The sequence below is a fragment of the Lactuca virosa genome, chromosome 9 (assembly GCF_052849685.1).
Source record: "Lactuca virosa cultivar CGN04683 chromosome 9, Lactuca_virosa_CGN04683_v6, whole genome shotgun sequence".
Classification (NCBI taxonomy): domain Eukaryota; kingdom Viridiplantae; phylum Streptophyta; class Magnoliopsida; order Asterales; family Asteraceae; genus Lactuca; species Lactuca virosa.
Window position 1 is genome coordinate 258,071,317 of NC_136434.1, and position 25,489 is coordinate 258,096,805.

A 25,489-nucleotide genomic window follows, 5' to 3' on the forward strand; every position below is an offset into this window, starting at 1 on the left:
TATCCACTTTGAGAAGTAGTCGGTCATCACTAGCATGAAGACTTTTCCTCCAAGAGCTACCAGCATTTTTCCCACTATATCCATCCCCTACTTTATGAATGGCCAAGGAAGGTGATAGGATGTAGAGGTTCCACTGGTTGATGTAGGATGTTGTTATGTCTTTGAAAAGCCATAGATTTTTTATATAATTTACCTTGGATTATTACAAACCTTGAGACCCTTGTTCTGAATGCTTTGTCGCTTTTTCCTCTTTTGGGATCGTGCCATTCTTGAGGTATTCCATAATAGGTTGGATTTAGGATATTGAGGTTGGGGCAGGATCCTTGATGTTAGGATCCTGATAAGGAAGTTGAGGATCGGGGTCTTCGATTGTAGCGATGTTGGTAGTTTCCTCGTGATCGACAGGATCCTTTAGTCTTTTGGCAGGATCCTCGATCGCTAGGATCAACACATGGATTATCGGGATCCTAGTTTCTGGCGGGATCCTAAGAGAAGATCCTAGATTGGCTAAAGCATCTGCTTCAGCATTGTCTTCTATAGGAACTTGGTTTAGGCTGAATGCTTCGAATTCTGAGGCTAAATTTTTGAGGATCTGGAAATATAGTGCTAATCTTTCTCCTTTTACTGCATATGATCCATTAAAATGGTTAGTCAATAATAAAGAATTGACGAATACCTGGAGATCCTTGATTTGAAGATCCTTGGCTAACTGTAATCCCATGATTAGTTCCTCGTATTCTGCCTCATTGTTGGTTGCATTGAACTCACAGCTGATTGCTTGGGGTAGAATGTCCCCCTGTGGCGATTTTAGTATGATCCCTAGGCCAGTTCCTCTTTGGTTTGATGCTTCATCTGTGAATAGTGTCCATCTTCCCATGTTTTCTTCTTCTAGAAGTTGTTTGGCTTCTATTTCTACTTCACCTTGTAGATCATCACTAAAGTCAGCCATAAAGTCTGCCAATGCTTGAGACTTTATAGCGGATCTTGGCTCATACTTTATGTCATATGTGTTTAGTTTCACGAACCACTTTGCCATCCTTCCTGGCAATTCTGGTTTTCTCATAACATTCTTAATGGGATAACTACTTCTTACATTTATAGGATGTGTTTCAAAATGGTGTCTTAATTTAGTAGAAGTAGTTACTAATGTAAGTATAAGTTTTTCAAGGTTGGAGTACCTAGTCTCAGGATCCAAGAGACTTTTACTTACATAGTAGATGGGATGTTGGTCCCCGTTAAGATCCTTAGCTAAGACTGCACTCACCGCGTTTGAGGATACTGAAAGGTAGAGAAGAAGTGGTTCCCCATCTAATGGTTTTACCAATAGGGGTGCTAACTTAAATATTTTTTAAGTTCCTGGAAATCATCTACGTGTTCCTTCGTCCACTCGGACCTTTTGTTCTTCTTCAAGATGTCGTAGAAAGGCTTGCATCTTTCTGAGAATCTTGAGATGAACCTATTTAGGGATGCCACTCTTCATGTTAGTCTTTGAATATCTTTTGTCGAGGATGGTGATCTTAGATCGAGGATGACCTTGATTTTCTCCGGTCTTGCTTTAATTCCTCTTTTGGTCACCATGTATCCAAGGAACTTGCCTGATCTCATTCCAAAGTGACATTCTTTAATGGGATCTTTTGGTCACCATTTATAGAATGAGGAGGTTTTTTTGGTCTTGACCTTAAGCAAAAAATTTGAATTTTCCAAAAGTTGAAAGTTCATAAACATAAGCCAACTCGGGAAGGCCTATGTCCAAATTGTGGGAACGGTTCACTCAATCGATCCAGTATAAAATCCTCCAAATGATGGGCATTGCTTGAATGTATGAAAGATTGGTGGCTTGAAAGAAATCGGAAACGATGTCCGAAAAAGGGTATTTGAGACCCAAAGAGAACGGTATTCAGGGAAGCATACCCATGAAGGAGAAACAAAACAAGACTGAACAAAAGCTTCGAAGGACCTGAAAATCACATCGGAGGGAAAAGCTCCATTGGCTTTGAGAGACTGTATGTCTTCGTCTCAAAGGAGCGGACCTCATCATAGGCCAAGATCCCCTAATCAATGAAGTGGTTTTCGGGAGGGGCAGTAATGCTAGCACGAGAACGGGTTGCCTTCTTGTCCATGATTGGAAAAAAAGAAAAAAAATGAAAGGAGAATAGAGAAAAAGGAGTTGCCTTTGAAGGTGACCGGAGATGATCAGAAGAGATATTGAAGAAGGTAAAAGGAATCGATGGGTTTACCCTATTTAACCTAGTGACAGAGGAGAGAGGGTATGATTTGACTGCGTGATGATTACTATTGAACGGATAGATCCTATCTGATTAGGGTTTAAAATTCAAATCTCTTATCTATTTTATTCATTATTTTTAAAATTATACCTCTAAATATCCATAAACTAACATTTATATTTCGTAGGTATAATTTGGGGGCAATTGTTAGGGGCATGATCCCAAAATCATATTCAGGATCCTTAATATTGTTGAAACCTCAGGATCCTTAAAATATATCGCAGGATCCTGATTATTATTACTAATATTTCCTAACACCTATAACGGTTATGTTATTTCTCACTCTTTTTCTCATATGTGCAGAATTATTCAACATGGGACTCATTATCAACGGAGAGTCGTCTCAACCAGGCAAAAGACCAGGAATACCAAGTCAAATAACGTTCATATGCTGATTCCGGAGGATCCCGGAATTATCGGATATCTTGTTACTTGCATTAGACTATAAATAACACATGTATTTAGCACACTACACACGATTAGCTTGATTACTACACTTGTACTCATATTACCTTCATCATCTTTGTAATCTCATATTTAAATCAATAAAACACATCAACGAAGGTGATCATTGTCACCTCCCAAGGTTTTATGTCGGGGATCCTATAAAGGATCAAGGGCTTTCCTTGTAACTCACTTGTCTCACTTTAATCATTATTCTATACTTACATTATACTAACATCACAACCTCTCATACAACATGGTCTAATTGCACGTGATCATTTTTTGACCAGAACAGTGACGATTGGGGTTTTCCTCGATTAACTTGGGATGATTCTGTCACGACATGATGACATGTACATCACGACGTGACGATGGTTTGGATCAAGAATGAGTTGAGCTGACTGAGTTGAGTCGTAGCTGAGTAGGACCTAGTTGATTCTGTTTCCCACGACGTGACCATGAGCTAGTCAGGACGTGAGGGTCAGCTAATGGAAGTGATGACCGTTGACATTGACCTTGATCATTGACTTGTTGACCTGGTTTGACTTTTGGTCCAAAGTGGCTAGTTTTAGAGGTTACACTAAGGTGGTACCTTGTTTGATTCAATAGGTGTGTTGTAGTACCGTTTGCGTGGAGTTGAGTTGTGTTTTTAGCTGACTTTGTGAGACAGGTGAGTCTTCTCACTATATTGTGTAGGATGTTATATGTCTTTGTGACTCTTGAATTTGTATGTTGGGTTGAGCCCATTAGTATGTATGTTGGGTTGGGCCCATTTTTATGTATGTTGGGATGGGCTTATTTGTTTGGTGGGTTAAGGGCCATTAGTATGTATGTTGGGCTAAGCCCATTCTTATGTATGTTGGGTTGGGCCCTTTTGCATGTTGGGTTGGGCCCATTTGTATGTATGTTGGGTTGGGCCCATTTATATGGTATGCGGTATTTTGGGGGACTCACTAAGCTTTGTGCTTACGGTTTTGTGGTTTAACATTTTTAGATACTTCCGGTTCTAAAGGGAAAGGTCTGGCTTGACTACACAACATTCCCCTATGATTTTCCACATTGATGACTATTGTTTTACTCTGATGTTTAGATACATTTTTATCATGATTGGTTTTTGGAACACTTGATGTATGAATTGGATGATTTATAAATAAAATAAAAATTACCAGTATTTTTGGGATGTTACATAAACTCTAAACTACATGCTGGAAAAAACTTTATGTGAATTTAACTTCAAACAAATGAGATGTGTGTTTTAAATTTTTCACGGAATATAAAGTACAAAAACAAATAGCTGAAAATTTCCAGCTTTGATATCCTGACTTCGAGATACTGTAAGTCATTGAATATTAAACCAAAAATTACAAAATTATAGTCTAAAATCATGTACAAACTCTAAACTACACGTTGGAAAAAAAATCGTGTCAATTCGACTTCAAACGAATGAACTATTCACTTTTTAAAAGTTTCACAGAATAAAAATAAAAAAATAAATAAATAAAAAACCTAAGACTTAAAAATTTCAGCTTAGATATCCTGACTTTGGGGGATTGTAATTCATTGAATACAAAACCAAAATGACAAATTTACATTCTAAAATCATGTACAAACTATAAACTATACACTGAAAAAAACTGCATGTCAATCTGACTTCAAATGAATAAGATATGTATGGTTTAAACTTTTCACAGAAACTGGTTTCAACCCCTCAAAACCGGGTTATCCGAACCCGAAGGACCCAAACCTAGATTACCCGAAGCCCAGAAAAAGCCATTTTTGAAACCCGAAACTCGAACTGGTTCTACATATTCATGTTCTAATGATTCCGGTTTCAGTCCTGTTTTCCAGTTTTAAATCTTATTCCTACAATAAAGTAATAAGAAAACAAAATTAATCCAATACAATTCAAAATAAATAAAAGTATTAAGAAAATACTTATTATTATTATTATTATATATATATATATATATATATATATATATATATATATATATATATATATAGAGAGAGAGAGAGAGAGAGAGGTTCAAATATTTCTCACATCTATTGTGTGCTAGAATGCACCAATAAGAATTTAGTATTAATTATATGTATATTAAATGCTATCCATACTTATAATTCATTTTTATGGAAACTAATTAAATTCTTCATTAATGTCAACAATAATATTCTTTCAGAATGAATTCATATCTAGAAGAATGAGAGTGTCTTCCAGCAGAATGAGAGTATATTCTAGTAGAATACAGTCTCGTTCTTCGTATTCCATGCATAAAAACCTAGATGCGAATTTATTCTGAAAGAATGTTATTGCTGACATTAGTGACGGATTTAATTAGTTTCCATAAAAAGAGAATTATAATTATGGATATCATTTAATTTATATATAATTATGGAAATCATTTAATATATATATTTATTTAATTATAAAAATTACCAGTATTTTTGGGATGTTACATAAACTCTAAACTACATGCTGGAAAAAACTTTATGTGAATTTAACTTCAAACAAATGAGATGTGTGTATTAAATTTTTCACGGAATATAAAGTACAAAAACAAATAGCTGAAAATTTCCAGCTTTGATATCCTGACTTCGAGAGACCGTAAGTCATTGAATATTAAACCAAAAATTACAAAATTATAGTCTAAAATCATGTACAAACTCTAAACTACACGTTGGAAAAAAAATTGTGTCAATTCGACTAGCATTTAATATACATATAATTAATACTAATTCATTTAATATATATATATATATATATATATATATATATATATATATATATATATATATATATTGGCAAAAAAACATTCTTATAATTTTTTGCAAAGGGAACTTCCCTAACGAGGTTTCCGGGCCAGCTTTCGCGCACCGACTAATCCCCCGCTGCAAACATGAGGCTTTGCCTCATGCCCTGGAGTCACTGCAGGCGAACCTCCATGGCCACAAGGGCTGAGTAGTGCCAGGATTTGAACATGGGTCAATAGGTTATCCACCATATCTTCCACATGCCTTACCAAGTCACCACAACCCAAATGGTTTTCTTATAATTTATATACAGTTTAATTAGACTTTTCTATTTTCAATTTTATAGCAAAATACTAAACAATCAATAAAACTTCAGTTACAAAAATATAATAAAAAATAAATAAAAACAAAAACAAAAACAATGATAGATTTTTATTTTTTATGGTTTTAGTTTCAGCTTTTCTACACAACTGCAAACTTCCTTTAAAATCGTTTGTTCATTTCCAAAATTTCTCAAAAATTCTATCAGAAACCCTCAAAGAGCATTCTTCAAAAGGGGTACATCTTAAGACGAGACTAATCTTTCTTACTAAAACATAAAGAGCCACTCATTCAAATATGAAGGGATCGGTGTATAACTCAACCTCGAACCTCCTACGTATAAAATAACTAAGCAACACAACTACTAACTTCCTTTAAAATCATGTGGTCATTTCCAAAATTCAAAATAAGTCATGTCACTGTTGTATTAAATTTGTTGTAATCAAGTTACTCATGCAAATTTTAACTAGGTTTCAAAACTAAGATTTGACCTAAAGTGTAAAATTGAATAATGATTTTTATTCCAAAACTAAACATAAAAGGTGATGTTCGTTTTTTAAAAGGTAAAATGTGTTTGGTCTTATAACATGTCTTCAGAATGAGATGTAGACTAAAAGTATTTTTCTGTAACTTTGTTTTCATAAAAAGAAAACATGTGTGTTTTCTAAAGTCTATGGGCCAGTGGTGGAGGTGGTGGCGTCGGTGGTGGTAATGGTGGTGATGGTGATGGTGTCGTTTGTGTTGGCAGAGATGTCGGTGGTAGAAAAAGAAATATTACATCAGGACAAGAACTTAGAAAACGTCTTCCAAAAACATAAACTATTTTTTCTTCTAAAAAATATGTCAAAAATACGTTTTGATACCTTATCTTCCGAAAAACAGTCTTTTCCTCAAATGTATTCACCCTCCGTATATAAGTGATCAAAAAGACTATTTGCCAAAAAAAAAAATAATAAATAAAATTAAAAAAAAATACCACCTAATACTATGTTTGGTGGATTAGTTGACAAGCCGACTAATAGCTAAAATCAACTGCTATCTAAAAGGTTTGTTGCTAGCCGATTAAAAAAACAATATTTTATAAAACTAGTTAATAAGCTAGCTAAAACATGTAAAATAAAGGCATAAAATGACATGTAGTAGACTGAATTTTTTTTTTAATTATTAATAAAGGATAAATTTCTGTGAACTTGAAAAAAGCTCAATAAATTTGTTAAAACGCTAGTCTAAATAATTAAAAATAAAACTTATAAGGTACTTTTTGATTTGTGAAACATGAGAAAAATAAGTTTAAATTTGTGATGCCAAACGCAGCCTAATAATAATAATAATAATTAATAAAATATAAATTAGTAAGGTATGAAAAGTTTGAGAAGTTGATAAATACAAAATGAGAAACAAAACTGAATTTCAAACCTTGGTGGGTACTAAAATATGAAGAAAAAAAAAAAGAATGGTCAAGAAACTGAAACTTGGGTCTCGCTAATCACAAAAGCTTGAATAAGACTCTGTGCGGCATGAGCCTGCTCGGGTGTACCGGATATTATGATGAGAGTTTCTTTTTCTCCGGGTTTTGGATCGGTTATTGTAATCCGAGCATCAGAAATCTGAAAACAACAAACCAATTAATTATAGCATCATACTTTGCAACCAATCTAACTCCATACCATATAAATTATAAAATAAGGGAATTCTACACACAAGTAACCATTTATAGCATCATACTTTCCTTTTTCAAAATCTACACAATTATAACAGCACTGCTATTAGGTTTTTCAAAGTGCAAAGAAACAAATTAATGCTATTTCTTCTTACATTACATACCTCACGGATTTGTTTCAGACATCCACCATCCTCTCCGTATATACAAGGAACAACATTGCGTGGGACAATCACTTCCACGGTAGTGTTTGTAATAATAGCTTGGTGGCTTCCTCTGTCACACAAAGCAATTATTACTTGATTTATTTATTTATTTATTTATTTATTGTAATGAATTCAAATATAAACATATGCATACAAAGAAGAAGACACACCCTCCAAATCCACCCATTCTCCTTTGGGGGGCTCCCGCTCCTCCATATTCAGAAAAGCCAATAGCTCCACCTTCAATACCCTGTTGTATGTATATCAAATGTATTTATTATTCCCACCAACTTTCATATCTTGTCTAATAACTTCGCACTTCACATTCTTTTTCTTCTAATTAACTCTTCTATTTGTATAAATTATGTCTACCAAAAATTCAACATACATGGGGATGGTGAAATGGAAATGGAAGGAAAAAAATACAATGTTTTTTTTATCTGTCACATGTTTTGCTTGGCAGGGAATTCAATAACAAATTTTAAAAAGTTATTTTTTTTTATTTATATCTATTAAACCACATATATATGTTTTTCTTCTCCTTTTGTGAATTGAAATTATAATTTACGATTAGGGGTATATAATAAAATCATGAATTGCGATTCAATATTCAATTACAAAGAAGTATACTATTAATGTTTCACTTTTTCTACTTATCGTTTCAATTAAATTACATTTACTGTTAACTGTTTTATTAAATTGTTCATGGATGTGGTTGTAATATGCATGTGTTGTATCAAATGAATTCTATTACAATATTTATCAAATGTACCTACCTGCAAATGCAAAAACATTTTTTGGTTTTCATACTTCCATTTAATGCTAAGTTGGGTTGAAATTGATTCGATGATTGAGTTGTAATATGCATATATATATCGATTTAATAGTGTGATAGAGTTTTACTGCTGCATTCCGTTACAATATTTACTATTTACAATTCTTTAATTTCTATTCAATTCTATCGGAATGGTTGTATATTTGAGAATAAATTAAAATTCTTTAATTTCTATCGCATTGTATCAGAATTTATAGTTTTATTTTAAAACTATATGTTTTTATTTTTGAAAGTTGATTATGTTTTCCTTGTGGATTTAGGTTTTGAAGAGGCTGCAATTGATGTGGAAAAAAAATAAACATGGAGAACGAAAATATATTCTAGGAAAATATATTATGCTAGAATATAGCGATTCTTAGCAATAATATTCTTTCATAATGTAATAGTGTTTTTGTTAGATTTTGATTTTTTTTTTTTCGATTTTTAATAGTTCTTAGTTTTATTCTTTATGAATAAAAGCAATTATTAGTCGTATTCCTAATAATTCTTAGCAATTATTAGTCGTATTCTTTCAGAATGCATGTAATTTATGTTCATAGTTGCATTTTTTAAGAATGAATTAATTATTGCCTAAAATCTATAATTTTCCTTTTTAAAATTTATGTTAATTGACTAAAATACCCTTACAATGAAATTAGATAGTATTTTTCAATTATCTTTAATTCAATAATAATTATCAATTACTTTCTTAAAAATAACTAAAATGGTTGGTCCACAATTAACCCTACGTCCACACAATAGATAGTTAGAATACAATAACCTAGCCCTATATATATATATATATATATATATATATATATATATATATATATATATATATATATAGAGAGAGAGAGAGAGCTAGGTTCAAATGTTTTTAGCAAGTATGGTGTGCCTAAATGCACCAATGAGAATTCAAGAAATAATAAACAATCAAATAAATCATTTAAGGGTATTTTGGACCTTTTATACTTTTAATTAAGGAAATCATTTAATTGAATCTTGCAATTAAGGAAATAAAATAAGTATATTTAACCTAGCCTCTCTTAAATCCTGTCTAATAAAACCTCCAAAATCCTCAAATCCTTTTCACTCCAAGTTCACCAACCGGACCACCAGGTTCAATCCCCTGCCCACTCTACCGCCATGGAAACGTCTCCTACAAGAAGCTCACAACCACAAAACCGCTTCCCCAAACGTTGAAATCCACCTCATCCCTCTTATGCTGCTCGTATTCTTCAATGGCGGAGACCGATGATACAATTGCAATTGAAAAATTCTTCAATGGCGGAAGATGCGAAGGAAGGCAGTCAACGGTTCTTCGTTCCTCTCCCGTCGTCGGCAGCAAAGAAGATCAAGGGGAAGATCCCCCGGTGCTCATCTTCGTCGGATTAAGGAGGAGAAGCACGATTGGAATCAGAAATCGGGAAGCACCTCCAGTGCTTCACCGATTCGAAGGAGGAGGAAATTATCGATTCCCGGTGAGCCTTCCTTGACCGTCATCGGTAGAAATCGAGGTAAACGAGTCGTTTTCTTGTATGATTTCGACGAAATAAACGGAGGGAGGAAAGGGGAAACTATTTATGTGGTTCTTGTATGATCGAAGATGAGGATGTTTGAATGAAATCGGAACAAGGATGGTAGACTCCGAGATTTTTACTGGATCGTGGGTGAAATTAGGAAGCAATATGCTGCTCGTATTCTTCAATGGCGGAGACCGATGAAGAAGATGATGTTGAATCTGGGTTCATGTAGAATTGGGGATAAAGGCATGGCACTTATCAGGTAATTACACCATATTAAAAATTCTTTCAATTTTAGCATTTGGTTGAGCACATAAACGAAGTTCATTATCAACTCCAGTAACAACCCTAGAGTCTGAAGAAGAAGATGTTGATTTAATTTTGAAGCCCTTTTAGCCACCAAAGCCTTGTCAGAATCCATTTAGCGCTCTCATGATAATGCTTCAAAAGAGCTTCAACAATGCTTGTATAAGCTTCTTATTTTAAAGGTATGATGCCTATCTTCACACATTCCATTCATGTTTACACATGAGCCATTTATTTTGCTATGGTCTACTTATTTCACTACTAATCACTTGGTTGTCCTTGACATCCTTGTGCATTCTGTACAATTGAACCTAACGAGGCTACTATTCTTTCAGAATGAAGAAGGGAAATATTCTTCACATGTAATCCTTCAAATTGGAATGCAAACACATATTCATTCTATAAGAATGAACTCGATTTTTTTTCTTTAATTTTTTTTTCATATAAGAATGCAAACACTTATTCATTCTATTAGAATGAAAATATTACATAAAACATGTGTTGCTAGTAATTCTCATAGAATACAATTATACATGCTTTAGAATGTTTATGTATATAGAAGAAAAGACTATGATTTAAGTGCAGTTTGTAATGTATTCTTTTAGAATTTATTTATATAAATGCATTCTGTTAGAATGTCTTTGAGAATGTTTGTTACCAACAAGTATATTTGTTTAACTGGTAATACTAACGAGTAATATATTAAACTTATTCTTTCAGAATTGCATGGAGAAGGAATTCAATATTGATCATACAAGAGAAATATTTGAAATCGAGGTCAACAACCAGTATATATGCGAAGATCAAGTGGATATTTTGTTAGAATATGTTAGAATATGTATAACTATATTAAAATGTATAAGGATATTAGTATGTAAGAATATGTATGAATTTGTATTTTATTTCGGATGTGTATTAAGAATAAAATCATAGACCCAACTTTGATGTATATGAATAATATCTAGAATTCTTAAATCAGGTAAATTATCAAAAAAATATATGCATTGGAAATATATTCTGCAAGAATAAAATCGAAAATATATTTACTAGTTTATGGTTGACATTCTGTCATTCTGAAAGAATAAAATCGGATTTATAAATTTGAATTAACTTAAAATAGTCAGATTTTTAAAAATAATGGAATTAATTATCCCTAAAAATCCGAAAATTTCCTTTTTTAATATAGGTTAATTGACTAAAATGCCCTTATTCTGAAATTTGTGTGATTATATGGTACATGGTACCCTATTGTAGTATCATAGACCCTCAGATCATGACATTTGATTCTATTCCATCCGGTGGTCCAGATTTATGCATTCTGGCACATAATAGTTACTAAAAACAAAATAACCTAAGCCTATATATATATATATATATATATATATATATATATATATATATATATATATATATATATATATATATATATATATATATATCAAGGTTGTAAAAATCGCTCGGCGGTCGACTGGCGATAAGCGATTAATCGGACTAGGCAGGGATTAATCTGATTAATCTGGGACCCTAAATTATTAATAAAATTATTTAAAAAATTAATATTTCCTAAAAAACTAAGTATTTGAAAATTTAAAAGTTTAAAATTTTGAAAATTTTAGTATAATATTTAAAAAGTTAAAAACTTAAAATTTTGAAAATTCAAAATTTTGGTGTAATATTTATAAATTAAAAATTTTTAATTTTAAAAAAATTTCCCGCCTATGACCGCCGAGGACCGCCAAGGGCCGGCAAGCCCGACTTTGACCGATTTTGACCAATTTTCGCCAAGCACCCTAATCATAATCGGTTCAAGGCCGCCAAGCGATTAATCGGCCGCCAATGCCGATTTCTGCAACACTGATATATATATATATATATATATATATATATATATATATATATATATATATATATATATATATATATATATAATTTCCAGCCCGACCCTATTCAGTATTTTAAGCATACAACAGAATTCGTAACTTAGACTGAGCTGAATCTAGACATTCTAAAAACTAGACTTGATTTACTACATCTTTGTTCTTGTGGTCATTTACTCTATTTCAAATGAGAATAGCCTCTAAAGGCCTTGAAAGACAGATGAACGAATCGGTGATTTGCAATCTTTACCAACATCACTATAAACTCCAAGATTAAGGGATAGGGTTTAGAATTATTCCATTTAGCACTCAACCAATCTTGATTGAAGATAATAATACATACTTTGAGATTATATATATATATATATATATATATATATATATATATATATATATAGAGAGAGAGAGAGAGGGTATTGTTATGCATCCACTACATCATGTTATTTTAGATAGGGGTAGCTTGGGAAATCAACAAACAAAGAGCATCTTACTAGTGCATGGAGAATTAGGGGCATTTTATATTTTTAGTTTGTTATGTCAGATATAGTATAAGAGGGTAGTGGGCAAAGGAGTGAGGTAATCAATCCTTGTGTAAAATCTGGAAATATTTCCTGTGGGAGAGTAGCTATCTCGAATCAGCTAACCTATCATTTGTTCTTAAATCATTTGAGTAACAGTGAAGGAATTGCATTTTGTTCTTTACATTGATTGTTCTTGTTGTGTGTTACTCATTAGATTAAGTGAATTCATAACAAATGGTATCAGAAGAGCATTCATCTGGGATTAGGGCCGGAGATAAAAGGAGGGAAGGATGCTGGAGGAGCACTACTTAAGAGGGTGGAATGGCTAGAAACAGAAATAAGGCAGTTGTATGATCGAATGGAGAATCAAGGGCATCGGATCCAACATCAACTGCAGATGCACCAGAAGTTAGAAGAGATTTTAAGGCCATAGCCAATAGCCCTCCAGAAGAACCAATCGAAAAGAAATCAATGGGAGAAGGGCACAACAGTGACCCAGTTTGGTGGAGACAACGAAAGGGACAAACCCTGTCGGTATGGGATCCCGTGGAGGTTCAAGAAATGAAACAGGAGGTGGTTCCGGCGGCAGCCATACTACCGAAGGTGAATACAGAGGAGGGACCAACCGGAGATTTCACAAGCATGAGATGACTTTGATTGATGGAACTAACAAAGAGGAAAGGTCATTCTGCTCGTATGAGGATGAAGAAACGGTGGAAGTTGATGTGAGGTCCCGAGAGTGCGACACACTTTTCTATGAATGGGAGCATCGGAGGCAACCCATACGAGATTGGGAAGAGTTGAAGGGCCTTATTCGTCGATTCAGACCACCCACGTCATCACTACCAACATTGCGGGAATTGGAAGCAAGGAACGGGGAAAAGAGAGATTCGTTTTTGAACAAGGAAGGAGCAATCAGGGATCGTCGGAAGCTAGCGACGTTTTCTCATGTCGCCAAATGTGAGGTAACGGCTCCGTTAGAAGACGTAACAGAGGTAACGTTTCTAGGGTTTCACCAACCTAGGTTTAAAATGGACAAGTGGGCTGAAAGTCAATCTGAATCTGATAATTAGTTTATATGCCAAAGTTGACGAGAGTGAAAGCCCGACTGAAGTTAAAACGACTAAACCCCAATCGACAACGTATTCACAGGAAGGGCGCCTTCGCGACAACATCGACTGTCGAATTAGATATCCACACCGGTCCAAAAGGTTTCCTGATCCCGAAATCATGCTCAAGCAGCTCAAAATCTTCACTGGAATTCGACAACCCTATCTTGACCTAGTTAACGTCGATACTCTAGCTCACAGTATTTAATACTGGTTTCCCATCTTATTTCCTCCATCGGAAGTTGTTTCTCCAAAATCTCATAGCTCCAGCAACGTGTTCATACATGGTATCTGTCTTCAAGAATCTCTAGCGGGCATTAAAACCCTACACCTTCACAACAATATTTCCTCCGAGAGACAATCAAAGAAAGGGTATAAGTCAAAGCAAAGTGAAGACCAAAAATCTATAGAGAAAAATTCTTCAGTTGCAGGGTGTCAAGTCGGGAGTGATGAGGCAAATAACTTTGAGAAATACACCATGGGAGCCGCAATATCTGAGTTCAACCGTCATCCTGTAACTGCCATTGAATTTCTGAAATCAAATGGTTTGGTGGAGAATACACTGGTTTCAATTGTTCAATTTCTCAGAAATACCCCAAGCGTAGACAAGGCAATAACTAGTGACTACTTGGGTCAACACAAAGAGTTCTTTCTTGCCGTATCGTATGCTAATGTTGAATCTATGAACATTTCTTAAATCAAATTGCATACTGCAATCCGTAAATTTCTTAGAGGTTTCTATGTCTTCCTGGTGATAGATATAATGGAAAATTTTGCAGACTGTTACTGTGCAGGTCATCCGGTTTTTTTCGAGTTAAACCCTGAAGAATCTGCACCAACAGAGCTTCTGGAAGAAATAAAAATAAATGTTGATGAGCGTGGTAAGAAAATTGATCCGCAAATTAACATACCAGAACTACCATCTAGACTTGTATCTCGTCTCATTGAAGGCATAGCTCAAAATACAACCGTGAGCATATATTTTCATGAGAATGGTGGCAATGATGAGGCATTTGGATTCCCAACAGAGAAAGTTATACTTCAAAAGGGTGCTAGTAACAAACGGGTTGAACGAGTAGGTGTTTGTGGGGCAGTCTTATCTGAGAAGCTTAAGGAGGAGATTAAACTGAAGAAAATGAAGGATCGGGTGTATGAAAGTGATTGCATATAGGAGGGAGATCTCAATTATGTAGGTAACTTGACAAAACATAGAGTGGTTGAAGTGGGACAAGTGTGTGGATATAAGTATTGTTATGTTACTGCATACGGTGTGGTTGATTTGCTTGATCACCATATCATGAAGAATGAGATCGTTGAGAAGATTTGGAATAGTTGGGGTGTTCTTACTGTGGAAAAAGCTACTACCCAAACAATTGAGAAGACACTTCTAATGGGAAATGAGTTGAAAATGAGTAAGAAAGATGCCAACATAAGCAACGAGAAGCTACAAGAACAGTGGAAAAGTATGTCTGTGTTGGAAGCCACTTGGGAAGAGTTGGAAACTGTGCACCGCGTCCTACCTTCCTTTTTCACCTTGAGGACAAGGTGCATCTTTTGGGATGGGGTATTGCTAAGCCTTTAGTCAAGCTCAAGAAGGCTGATGGTTCTAATGACCATTACTTGCCTTCATGTTTGATTATTAATGGAGCAAGTGGAAGTGGATGGAATATATGTGGTGGCTACAGATCATTGTACATCGTATTTATCCACCTTGAGGACAAGGTGGTTCTTCGAGGGCAGGATATTGTTACGCATCCACTACGTCATGTTATTTTAGATAGGGGTAGTTTGGGAAATCAACAAACAAAGAGCATCTTACTAGTGTAGGGAGAATTAGGGGCATTTTGGGCATTTTATATTTTTAGTTTGTTATGTAAGATAGTATAAGTGGGTAGTGGGCAAAGGAGTAAGGTAATTAATCCTTGTGTAAAATCTAGAAATATTTCCTGTGGATGAGTAGCTATCTCGAATCAGCTAACCTATCCTTTGTTCTTAAATCATTTGAGTAATAGTGAAGGAATTGCATTTTGTTCTTTACATTGATTGTTCTTGTTGTGTGTGACTCATTATATTAAGTGAGTTCATAACAGGTACTTTGGTCTTTAAATACTCCCTCCGTCCCATATTAATAGTCCATGTTTCCTTTTTGGTTTGTTCCAAAATAATATCCTACTTCTAAAAATAAATATCATTTTTACCAAAATACCCCTCATTATTAGTTAACCTACCATGGAATTAAATGAAACAAAAAGATGGAACTAAATGCAACAAAAGGGTACAATTGTCATTTCATTTAATAAAATTAGTGGTAATTAATGTTTTCTTAATCTGTGTGTTTTTTGTTTGTGGACAATAATTTTGGGACGGAGGGAGTTCAAAAAAAAAAAAAAAAAAAAAAACAGATAAACTACACATATTCTAGAAGGGGTAATTCAGTAAAAGACAAGTAATCAGATCGTTTTTCTGTTGAGGGCAAATCTGGTATTTACGTTTTTGTTGATGTGTCCAGATACTATAAGTAGTGGGTGGGTATCTGTTCTGGGAGGGAGAGACTAACCTCTTATATGTGCTAGAGACTTTTATCATTGTGTTAAGTTTTTGGTGAATTAAGTAATACAGATTTTTGAGTTGTTTGATTAAGTATTTTATCAACTGTTTGTGTGAGACTCACTAGAGCTTAGCAGTTACTTGAACCCCTGATTTAGGAATGGTGAAATCCATGAAACATAAAATTGTTTGGCAATAAAACACGCATTTTGAAAGGATTAAATCTGGAAATAAAAGGCACCCCTAGGGTTTAGGAAAAAACAGTATACCTCTAATTTAGAGAGAAGGATACCTGAGGAGCCCATGGTTGGTGGGGGTGGGAGAACCCTGGTCGATCATGCATATATGGAGGGGGAGGACGATCATCAAAGCGGTTGAAAGAGGAGGAGTACCTTCCCATTCCCATTCCCATGTATGATGATGGAAAGGGTGGGCCATGATCAGGATTTGGATTTGGATTTGGATGATGATTCATGGAGGGAAATGCATCCCGAAAGTAATGATTCCGCAAGGCTGTGGTTATTTGAAAAAGGGCCTCCTGAACTGCATCAAAGTCACCATTTATCTGGCTCAAAAAATACATGGTTAGTGTGTCATCATTTCTCAAATCTATACAGCACTCAACAGAGAGAGAATAATAAAAATAACAAACCTGAACTACTTCTTCATTTTCAGCAGCATACTGTGGAGTTTGATCCTTTCCTAAAATACGAATAAAAGCCCCAGTTGAGTTTCTCATTTCAGATATAACTGCACCACCCTTTCCAAGGATACATCCAATCTGATGTGCAGACACTATGACTTTTGCTGTCACTGCCTTGGTCTCAGGTGCAGCCCTAAATATCCTTGTCTGTACACGAAGAACTGCATCTTGGGGAGCACATATCCGCTCATCTGGGACCTACAATATATATATATATATATATATATATATATATATATATATATATATATATATATATATATATATTTCACATCACTAGTAAGTAGGGTTAAATCCATCTCTTCAATGTAAGTTGATATATATCTATATGTATATAATAAACTAAAGTATACAAAACAATATCAGATTGAAATTTGTAAAGCAGAATGGTATAATTGGGTACCGCTGGTCCAGATATGACAATGATGCGGTCATCTGACCCAACACTTCTCTCAAGGACTTTAATGTCACATCCAGTCTCGTGCTTAAGTGCCTTCACGGTGGCCCCTCCTTTTCCAATTACACCTCCCACCTTCTCATCAGGGCATATCAAACGGTAGGTTAGCATGTCTGTGAAAGGACCAAAACGCCCTCCCTCACGATGCCCTGCTCTTCCATTTGGATGATGTTGTGGATGTGGGTCTTGCTCACAAATATTATTGCTATTGTTGCCAGGCAAAGAACCACTCTTGTCCCGAGGTCGAGCTGGAGCTGGATGATCCAGAAGCTGCTGTGAAACAGATTCAAGCGCTTTCCTAACTGCACTCACTTCTCCAGAAATCTGTTATTTAAGAAAAAAAAAAAAAACAAACTTTGTGAGTTTGATGGTAGCAGCATGGATTTAGATAAATCTTGATTGAAAAATAAGAGCTTACCTGAACCAATTCGTCAGAAGAAGATGCACATGCAGGAAGTTTATCCCTAGGAAGAATCCTTATTTGGGCCCCGCTTTCAGAAGCCATTTGCTTGATTACACCACCAGATTTTCCCAAAAGGCAGCCCACTTGAGTAGAAACTACAAGTAGCCTCACAACAAATGTTTCTTCATTCATCTCTGCTTCTCCTTCCACCATTCTTTCAAACACACAAAACAGACCCTTCTGCACACAAGAAGCCAAATCTTCCTCATGTTTTTCTTCATCATCAGCTTCCTTCTTCTGATCCTTTGAGATTCCATCAGATCCTTCAATCACAATTACTCTCTCATTGCAGCCAGGGATTGTTTCCTCAACCCTCACATTTGCACCAGGTATCTTGTTGCCTTCTTTTCCAATTAAACTTTCAGTTTTAGAAGCAGGACAAACCACCCGAAAAACAATAAATGATGTATTTTGGGAAGTAATATCAGTTGACTTCTGCAACTTCCCTTTTCCATTGGCTTCTGAGGCCTCACCCTCATCAAGGCCCCTCTTCGAAGGCGTTAATTGAGATGACATATCAAACCCTAGTACCAAATGAAAAGAAATTTTAAAATTATTGTTGTTGATTGAAAATTATAAATTCTTGTCAATATTTCGGAAAAGTAAGCTGCTAGAATCAGTTAAGATTCATAATTCACCAGATATAAACAACTGTTGATTACAATCAGGGAGTAATGATAAGTCCATATCTTCAATTCCTAATACAATGTATCACACTACTAACTGGCACAAGATTATTGTTTAACATGAGTTCAGTTTGGTGTTTCCATTGGCATCCAAGAAAAAAAAACCTAACTATAAAATTCCAGCCGAAAAAAACCATCTTTCAATTCTATACTATATGTATATAGTGTGTATACAGACAGTCCTCAATAAACCAAATAAACAGTACACAAATTGTGGGTTCAAATAATTCCTGATGTTGAAAAATACACTTATACACACATATGCTAGTGTAAACACTAAACAGATTGCGAAAAGGACTTGACCTAGGTTTCCAGGATACCTTTCTCGGCGAAGACGACGAATGATGATGGAGAGAATGATAGCACACTCGTCAACTGCTTGCGAAGAGTTATCTACGCGCCAAAAGAGTGATTTAAGCGGTGGGCTATAAGGTGGCTGTTTGGTGGTGGCGTCGCAACTCTGGACACGGTGAGTCACGAGGGAGGAAAGCTTTCAGTCAAGAGTGATACGGGTCACGTGCATCTCACTAGTAACTAAAAGTTACATATCGGTCCCTCAATTTTCACAAAACTATAGGATTGGGTACTGATGAGCTTTAGAACCGGACCGGAACCGAACCGGTTTTCCTATATTATAAGAACCTGGAACCGGACCGCCGGTTCTAGCGCCGGTTCCGGTTCCGGTCCCGGTTTTTCGGTTATTTTTTAAACTAGAACCGGTTGAAATATTATATATCATATGTTATCTTCTGGAGCCAGTAAATGATTCAATATTTAACCAAATTATGGTTTTTTACATTCTAAATTGAAGTACAAACACTAAATTACATGATGAAAAAAGAATCAAGTAATTCCGTTTTCATATGAGTGAGTTATGCGCATTTTAAAAACGAGACAGATTCCAAAAAAAAAATTGTTGAAACAGAAAATACGCAACATTGATATGTTGTCTTCCGAGATCTATAACTGATTCAATATCTAACCAAAATATGTGTTTTTATAGTCTAAAATGAAGTACAAAGACCACATTACATGTTGGAAAAAAATTAAGTAATTCCGATGTCATATAAATGAGTTATGCACATTTAAAAAAAGGGGACAGATTCAAAAAAACAAAAAAAAATGTTGAAATAGAAAAAACGCAGCATCGATATTCTTTCTTTCGGGGCATGTGTCTGATTCAATATCTAACCAAAACATATGTTTGTACAGTCAAAAATGAATTACAAACTTCAAATTACATGTTGGAAAAAAATCAAGTAACTCCGACTTCATATGAGTGAGTTATACGCATTTTAAAAAACGGGAAAATGTCAAACCGGTTCCGGTTTTTAGAACCGGAACCGGTTTTCATAAAAATGAAGAATCGGTAACCGGACCTTATTACCAATTCCGGTTCCGGTCCGGTTCCGGCGGTTCTAATGCTCATCCCTAGGATTGGGTGGTTAGGGAGAACGGAGTCGTGGAGCGGGGAAATCGTGGGTTAGGGTGGTACCACCGGGTTGTATTTTTTTGACTGGCGGCTCTAGTGGGTTTGAGGAGTTATTTAGTTGTCAAAGGATTGGTAGACCTGTGAATTTGTGTTCAATGCATGCATGTGAAGAGAAAATATATGTCTGTTCTTTTTTGTTTTCATGCATCTCGTGAAGACCAAAACTGCATTTTTATTTTATTTTTTATTTATTTTGTTTTTTATATAATTGTGTATATATGTATCAACATATCCCACTTCACTCAATTTTATATAAATTTCTCTAAAAACTTTCCAATTTAGTTATCTTCAATGGATTCCCGAGACAAAAACTAAAAAGGTCAATTTTAGCCAAATACGTAAATCCATGCAAGGCGGTTCAAGTCAAGATATTTCATTTTCTTCTCCAAATTTTCAAAACCCAAACCATTAACAATATCAAAACTATCAACAAAACCAAACTATCCACAACATAATTTCCCGGTGCAACAATCTTACAACACATATATTTTTTTTTCAGAGGAAAACGCGGTTATAATCCATTTATGCGGTTTTCTCAAAAGGGTTCCAGAAACTCAATTTCAATCTTCTCATCCCGAGACTTTCCAGTTTCGTGATGCTCAGAACAACAATTCTAGTGACAACCCGGTTGCCCAAAGAAATGAAGAAGTCGAAGAACAAGCCAACGAGGAGTTACAACCCGTTTTTGAGAAAAAAAAACGCAACTATACAAAGCGCCAAAAGTCAAAGAAATGAGTGGTACGTGAAGAGTTGGTTTTGGTTAGGGCATATGTCGGTGTTTACAAAGATAAACAATGAGGAAATCAACAAAGGTCGATGCATTGTGGGAGCGGATTCTAGAGAATTTTAATGTTCAACTGGGAGGTTCGGATCGGTCACAACACCAAGTAAACTCAAAATGGAAAAACCTTCAAAGGAAATGTAACGATTCCAACTGCATCTATAACCTTAGCAAACCAATTTTTCTCATTGATTATGTGGCACGTAGATTTGATGAAAATTGGGAAAAGGGAGTTAAGAAAATAGTGTAATTTTTTTAAAAGTTGGAAAAAAATTAAGAAAAAAAATTCTATAAACCATTATAAAGAAAATCCTAAAAAAAAGTTGTTGAAAAATAAATTAGTAAATTTGGGACGAATTTGTAACAAAATTTTTAATTTTGACCAAATTTATAATAAAATTTAAAGTCTAGGCCAAGAGTGTAATTTTAAAAGAGTTGTTACATATTCAACTATTCAAACTGAGATAGTATGTAATCATACATGAAATATGAGTTGGTTATCTTGTTAAAACATAAAATCAATTAACTAACTGACAATTTTAAGACATTCTAAAAAGTTAATTTCCAAATGACGGTAATAACTTTTTTAAAATTAAAGAAAATGAAGGAAAGAAATAGGAGGAAAGTAGCGGTGTGCATTTTATGGTTTGGAACCGAAGAGACCAAAAATTAAATCAAACCGAAAATCGAATTCGGGGGAAATCAAATTTCAAATTTGGTTTTCGATTTGATTTCAAACCAAACTGAATTAGAAAATTGGTTTATGATTTGAGTTACAAATCGAATTATTGAATTTAATTAATTATTTTTTATTAATTAACTATTATATTTTTTATAATTTAAAATTTAATAGAAAAGTTAAAATACCTAGTTTGATATTTAATATTTCACTATACATCGACTTCCCAATTCTAAAATCCCAAAAGTTTCCTTCTTTAATTCATTCTTCCCATCTTCTGTTACATTTCCTTTGATCTATATGTGATGTCTGAAACTTTGAAGAACTACTCGGACAACTATCAACGATCCAATCAACGAGTAGGTGCTCCAAACACGAAACGACCTATAATGCTATAGTTGATCATAAACTAAGAAAATCTGATAACAAAAAGCTAGATACTTCACTAATCCCAATATCATTATTCGACTATCAAATAAAGGTTAGCCAGTCAAGATAGTCGGGAGGCATGATTATTTTGGCATATAGCTTTTCTGAAATCCAACAACCAGGCCAAATGTGTCTATCCTAGACACCGCACCCGTAAGTAGATCAATCAGTATAATAACTCGGAATAATGAATACTCTAATACACAGGATCATAATACCGACAATGGGTATGTTCCATATCAAGTTATACTTAAACAAAAATGTAACTTACCTGATTGACGAGATCTGGATAGCCACGAGTAGAACTCCGATGCTTGATCCTTCTCCCGAGGATTCTCCCAAAACTTCCAGCGCTTCGTTACCGAAACTACAAAATGAGAATTCGAATCAAGAGGGACCGAAATGATTAAAGGTGTGTGTGTGTGAGAGAGAGAGAGAGGGGAGAGAGAGAGAGAGAGAGAGAGAGAGAGAGACTCTAGAATAAAGAATGATGCAAAGAAATGAAGAGCCCTATGTTGGTTTTTATTCAAAATCGGTTTTCTAAAAACAGCAACAGAAGCTTTAGAATTGAATGTTGGATTTTATTCAAAATCGGTTTTTAAAAAATGACAATGGAAGCTTTAGAATTGAATAAAATTATAATTCTTTTTAACCAAGGATCATTTTGTAGAGCATGGAAATATCAAATCAACCATAGAAGGAAAAGTCTTACAACCTTTGAAGACTTTGATTCTCATGGGAGATGGATGTTGATAAAGTGATGCATGAAGCTCTCTACAAATATCCATCAATCAAGGATAAACCACCAAAGATGTTAGTCTTCACTTGTATATAAGTTGTTCTAAATCCTTAAGACATATACCAAATAAGTCTTAAGGAGAAGCAACTTACAAGCACTCTAATATCACTACAAATGCAAGAAGGAAGAGAGGGGAGGGCCTAAAGGCTCTCGGTTTTGGCAGCAAAAGAGAAGAAGAAAAGAATGAAAAACTAAGCTAGTTTTTGAATAATACTCTTCTTTATATACTTATCCAAATGTACTAAGTCAATACTAGAAATTAAGGAAAGCATAGGCTGACAAGTATAGGGTTGAAAGAAACAAAGCAACACACAACCTCTTATCCAATAGAAGAAGTTAAAGTTTTAGCATGACAAATTCAAGACCAAAGTGTGTGTTATACTCCATCTCATAGTAGTAGTTACATTGCAACTAAATGGTAACTCTAAGTGCCCAAAAAGTTATACACAATATACATATTCATACCTCACAAATATAACTAGTTTTTGTTCTCTTTTGTTATTATTTCTTAGAGACAATAATTTCCAATATGTTGGTAAAATATTATTTTCATAAAATAATGTTTTTCAAATTAATTACAAGTGTTGATTATATTTATTAATAATCAAATTACTTTAGTAAACAATTAATTAGTAGTAACTTGCTATAAAGTGTGGACATATAGGATCATATGTCATTAGCAAATATCATTCTATAATGACTCTTAGGCATACAAATCTTTCATTCTCCCACTAGCACAAGATACATCATAGATTGATAAAGACAGTGGTGAATGTCTAGCAACATTTCACTGCCTCCAATAACACACAACGAAGAATGTCATTCATCAACATCCAATCCTAGAAGCTCAAAGTTGCAATTGATGTAGAAGTTAAGTGTTGGGTCTATATGCTCAAGAATCATTATTGAGTGATATTTCTAATAACATATGATCATATAGGGTCACACCTTTATCAAGTTGGCACCTATTTAATATTTATCGAGAATTTGATTAAATAATATCAACTCTTGTATTTAATTAGGGAATAATTATTTTTTATGAAAATAATAATAAAAGGAAACGCAAACTAGTAATTATATCATATGGTATGATTAATAAGTCATGTACAAATGTTTTGGACACTTTTGTAAACCATGGACTTACTAGTTGTTTGTGTCTTATGGTTAAAGAAACTTGGAAACATTTTTTGTCTTTTTATTACCTCATGGTCGAAATATATAGAGGCATGGGAGGTTGCTTGTCAACCTCCATCTTCTTGTTCCCCATGCTTACTTTAATAGCTTATACTTTATGTTTAAATAATGGGCAGGATTTACTTTGCATGGGGTATTTAAATAAGTGTATTGCATGAAAAAAATCACTTCTTCTTTGGCTTAGGGAACTCCAAAAAATCGTAGCTCCCTTCTCTCTTCATCTTTACATTCTTTTGAAGCTAGTTGTTGGTGTTAAGTGCTTCACTTTGTGTCTTCCTTTAGTGCTTACTTTAATAAGCACTTAAAGACTAAAAGAACAAAGTATTACAAGAGGAAACTAGCATTTCATGGTTCCTTATTCTTGATGGTGGATACTTGTAGAGAAGATCAACTTTTTTGATATTTCTATTTTCATCAACACCCCAAAACCAAGTGGGTTCAAAGGTTCCAAAGGTTGTCATTCTAAAACACTTTATGGTTGTTTTTAATATCATTTTAACCTCTATGAATGGATCCTAGATGGTTTGGTTTTTTTATAAACTTTGTTGATGCATGGAAGTGACCCTCTGCAGCTATGAAGTGTATTGAAGGACCGAAGACTTGTTTGTTGGTTGCGGTAATATTCTTGTTATGTTGATCAGTTACGAAGAGTTGTGATATTTGATACTGAAGACTTGGAATTACGTAGTGAAGGATGTTGAACCGAAGGAGATTATGTTTTGTCTTTTGTATGCCAAAGTGTCAGAATAGTAATGTTCACCTTTTCTGACATTGTGTGTTAGATGAGTTTTGTCAATCTAGGCGTGGCAAGCATGGGCGCCTGAGTTAGGAGTATTCTAGTATTTATCATGTACTCAGTTTTACTATAAATAGATGATCATGTTGATCGATTTATTCACCACTTCTCAGACTTTCATTGTATTACTCCTTATTGAATACAAGTCTTCATTATCATCATTATCTCTTGCTTATGTTGTTCATCAATTACTAACTTGTGTTTGAATGCAAACCTTGATACGATTCAACTAAGTATGATTACTTGTTTATGTTTATTGATTAATCTTCTTGTTATATTCTTCCTTATTATTCCACATATTTCTTATTGTTGAACTTACTAAAAGATCCCTTGAGATTAACTTACATTTCCACAATCAATATCTCAACTTAAGTTTCTCTCTCAACAATTGGTATCAGAGCTATAGTGGTTGCTTTTTAATCTTCTTTAAAAACATATTCGCTTTCAGAAGAAAAACTCTGATTTAAAAGGCCTTCTATACCACTTAGCTCATCTCTTTTCAAAATCTAAGGAAATATGGCACAAGTTTACTCTTTAAATGTATCTAACAGTGTTGGAGGTTCGAGTAGAGCTCCAATACTTGTTGTAAGTGAATATCATCACTGGCCACAAAGAATGGAGAGATATTTGAAAAGACCTTGCAAGGATG

General features: G+C 34.3%; 2 protein-coding genes across 3 annotated transcripts; both read right to left on the minus strand.

Annotated features, from left to right (window-relative positions):
• Positions 1–295: 295 nt before the first annotated feature.
• On the minus strand, positions 296–1,036 carry LOC145140488 (uncharacterized). Its single transcript, XM_079073962.1, has one exon. The coding sequence runs from the start codon at positions 1,034–1,036 to the stop codon at positions 296–298; it is 741 nt and encodes a 246-aa protein (XP_078930088.1).
• A 6,057-nt stretch (positions 1,037–7,093) lies between these two features.
• LOC145138079 (RNA-binding KH domain-containing protein RCF3-like) lies at positions 7,094–19,168 on the minus strand. Of its 2 annotated transcripts, none has more exons than XM_079072227.1 (8): positions 18,991–19,168; positions 17,940–18,508; positions 17,468–17,845; positions 17,014–17,262; positions 16,654–16,926; positions 7,835–7,914; positions 7,623–7,734; positions 7,094–7,405 (listed from the first exon to the last, which is right to left on the minus strand). In XM_079072227.1, the coding sequence occupies exons 2-8, from the start codon at positions 18,498–18,500 to the stop codon at positions 7,256–7,258; spliced, it is 1,803 nt and encodes a 600-aa protein (XP_078928353.1). In that variant the 5' UTR covers positions 18,501–18,508; positions 18,991–19,168; the 3' UTR covers positions 7,094–7,255. The 2 variants fall into 2 exon arrangements, with proteins under 2 accessions (XP_078928353.1, XP_078928352.1); XM_079072226.1 differs by having other exon boundaries at positions 7,614–7,734.
• Positions 19,169–25,489: the final 6,321 nt, after the last annotated feature.

Excerpts from the sequence above, each read along its gene's own strand:
- LOC145140488 (XM_079073962.1), bottom strand. The coding sequence starts at position 1,036 with ATGGCAAAGTGGTTCGTGAAACTAAACACATATGACATAAAGTATGAG.
- LOC145138079 (XM_079072226.1), bottom strand. The coding sequence starts at position 18,500 with ATGTCATCTCAATTAACGCCTTCGAAGAGGGGCCTTGATGAGGGTGAG. Across the intron at positions 16,927-17,013 it reads AAAATGAAGAAGTAGTTCAG|ATAAATGGTGACTTTGATGC; the intron begins GTTTGTTATTTT and ends TTTTTGAGCCAG. Across the intron at positions 7,915-16,653 it reads ACCAACCATGGGCTCCTCAG|GGTATTGAAGGTGGAGCTAT; the intron begins GTATCCTTCTCT and ends TACATACAACAG.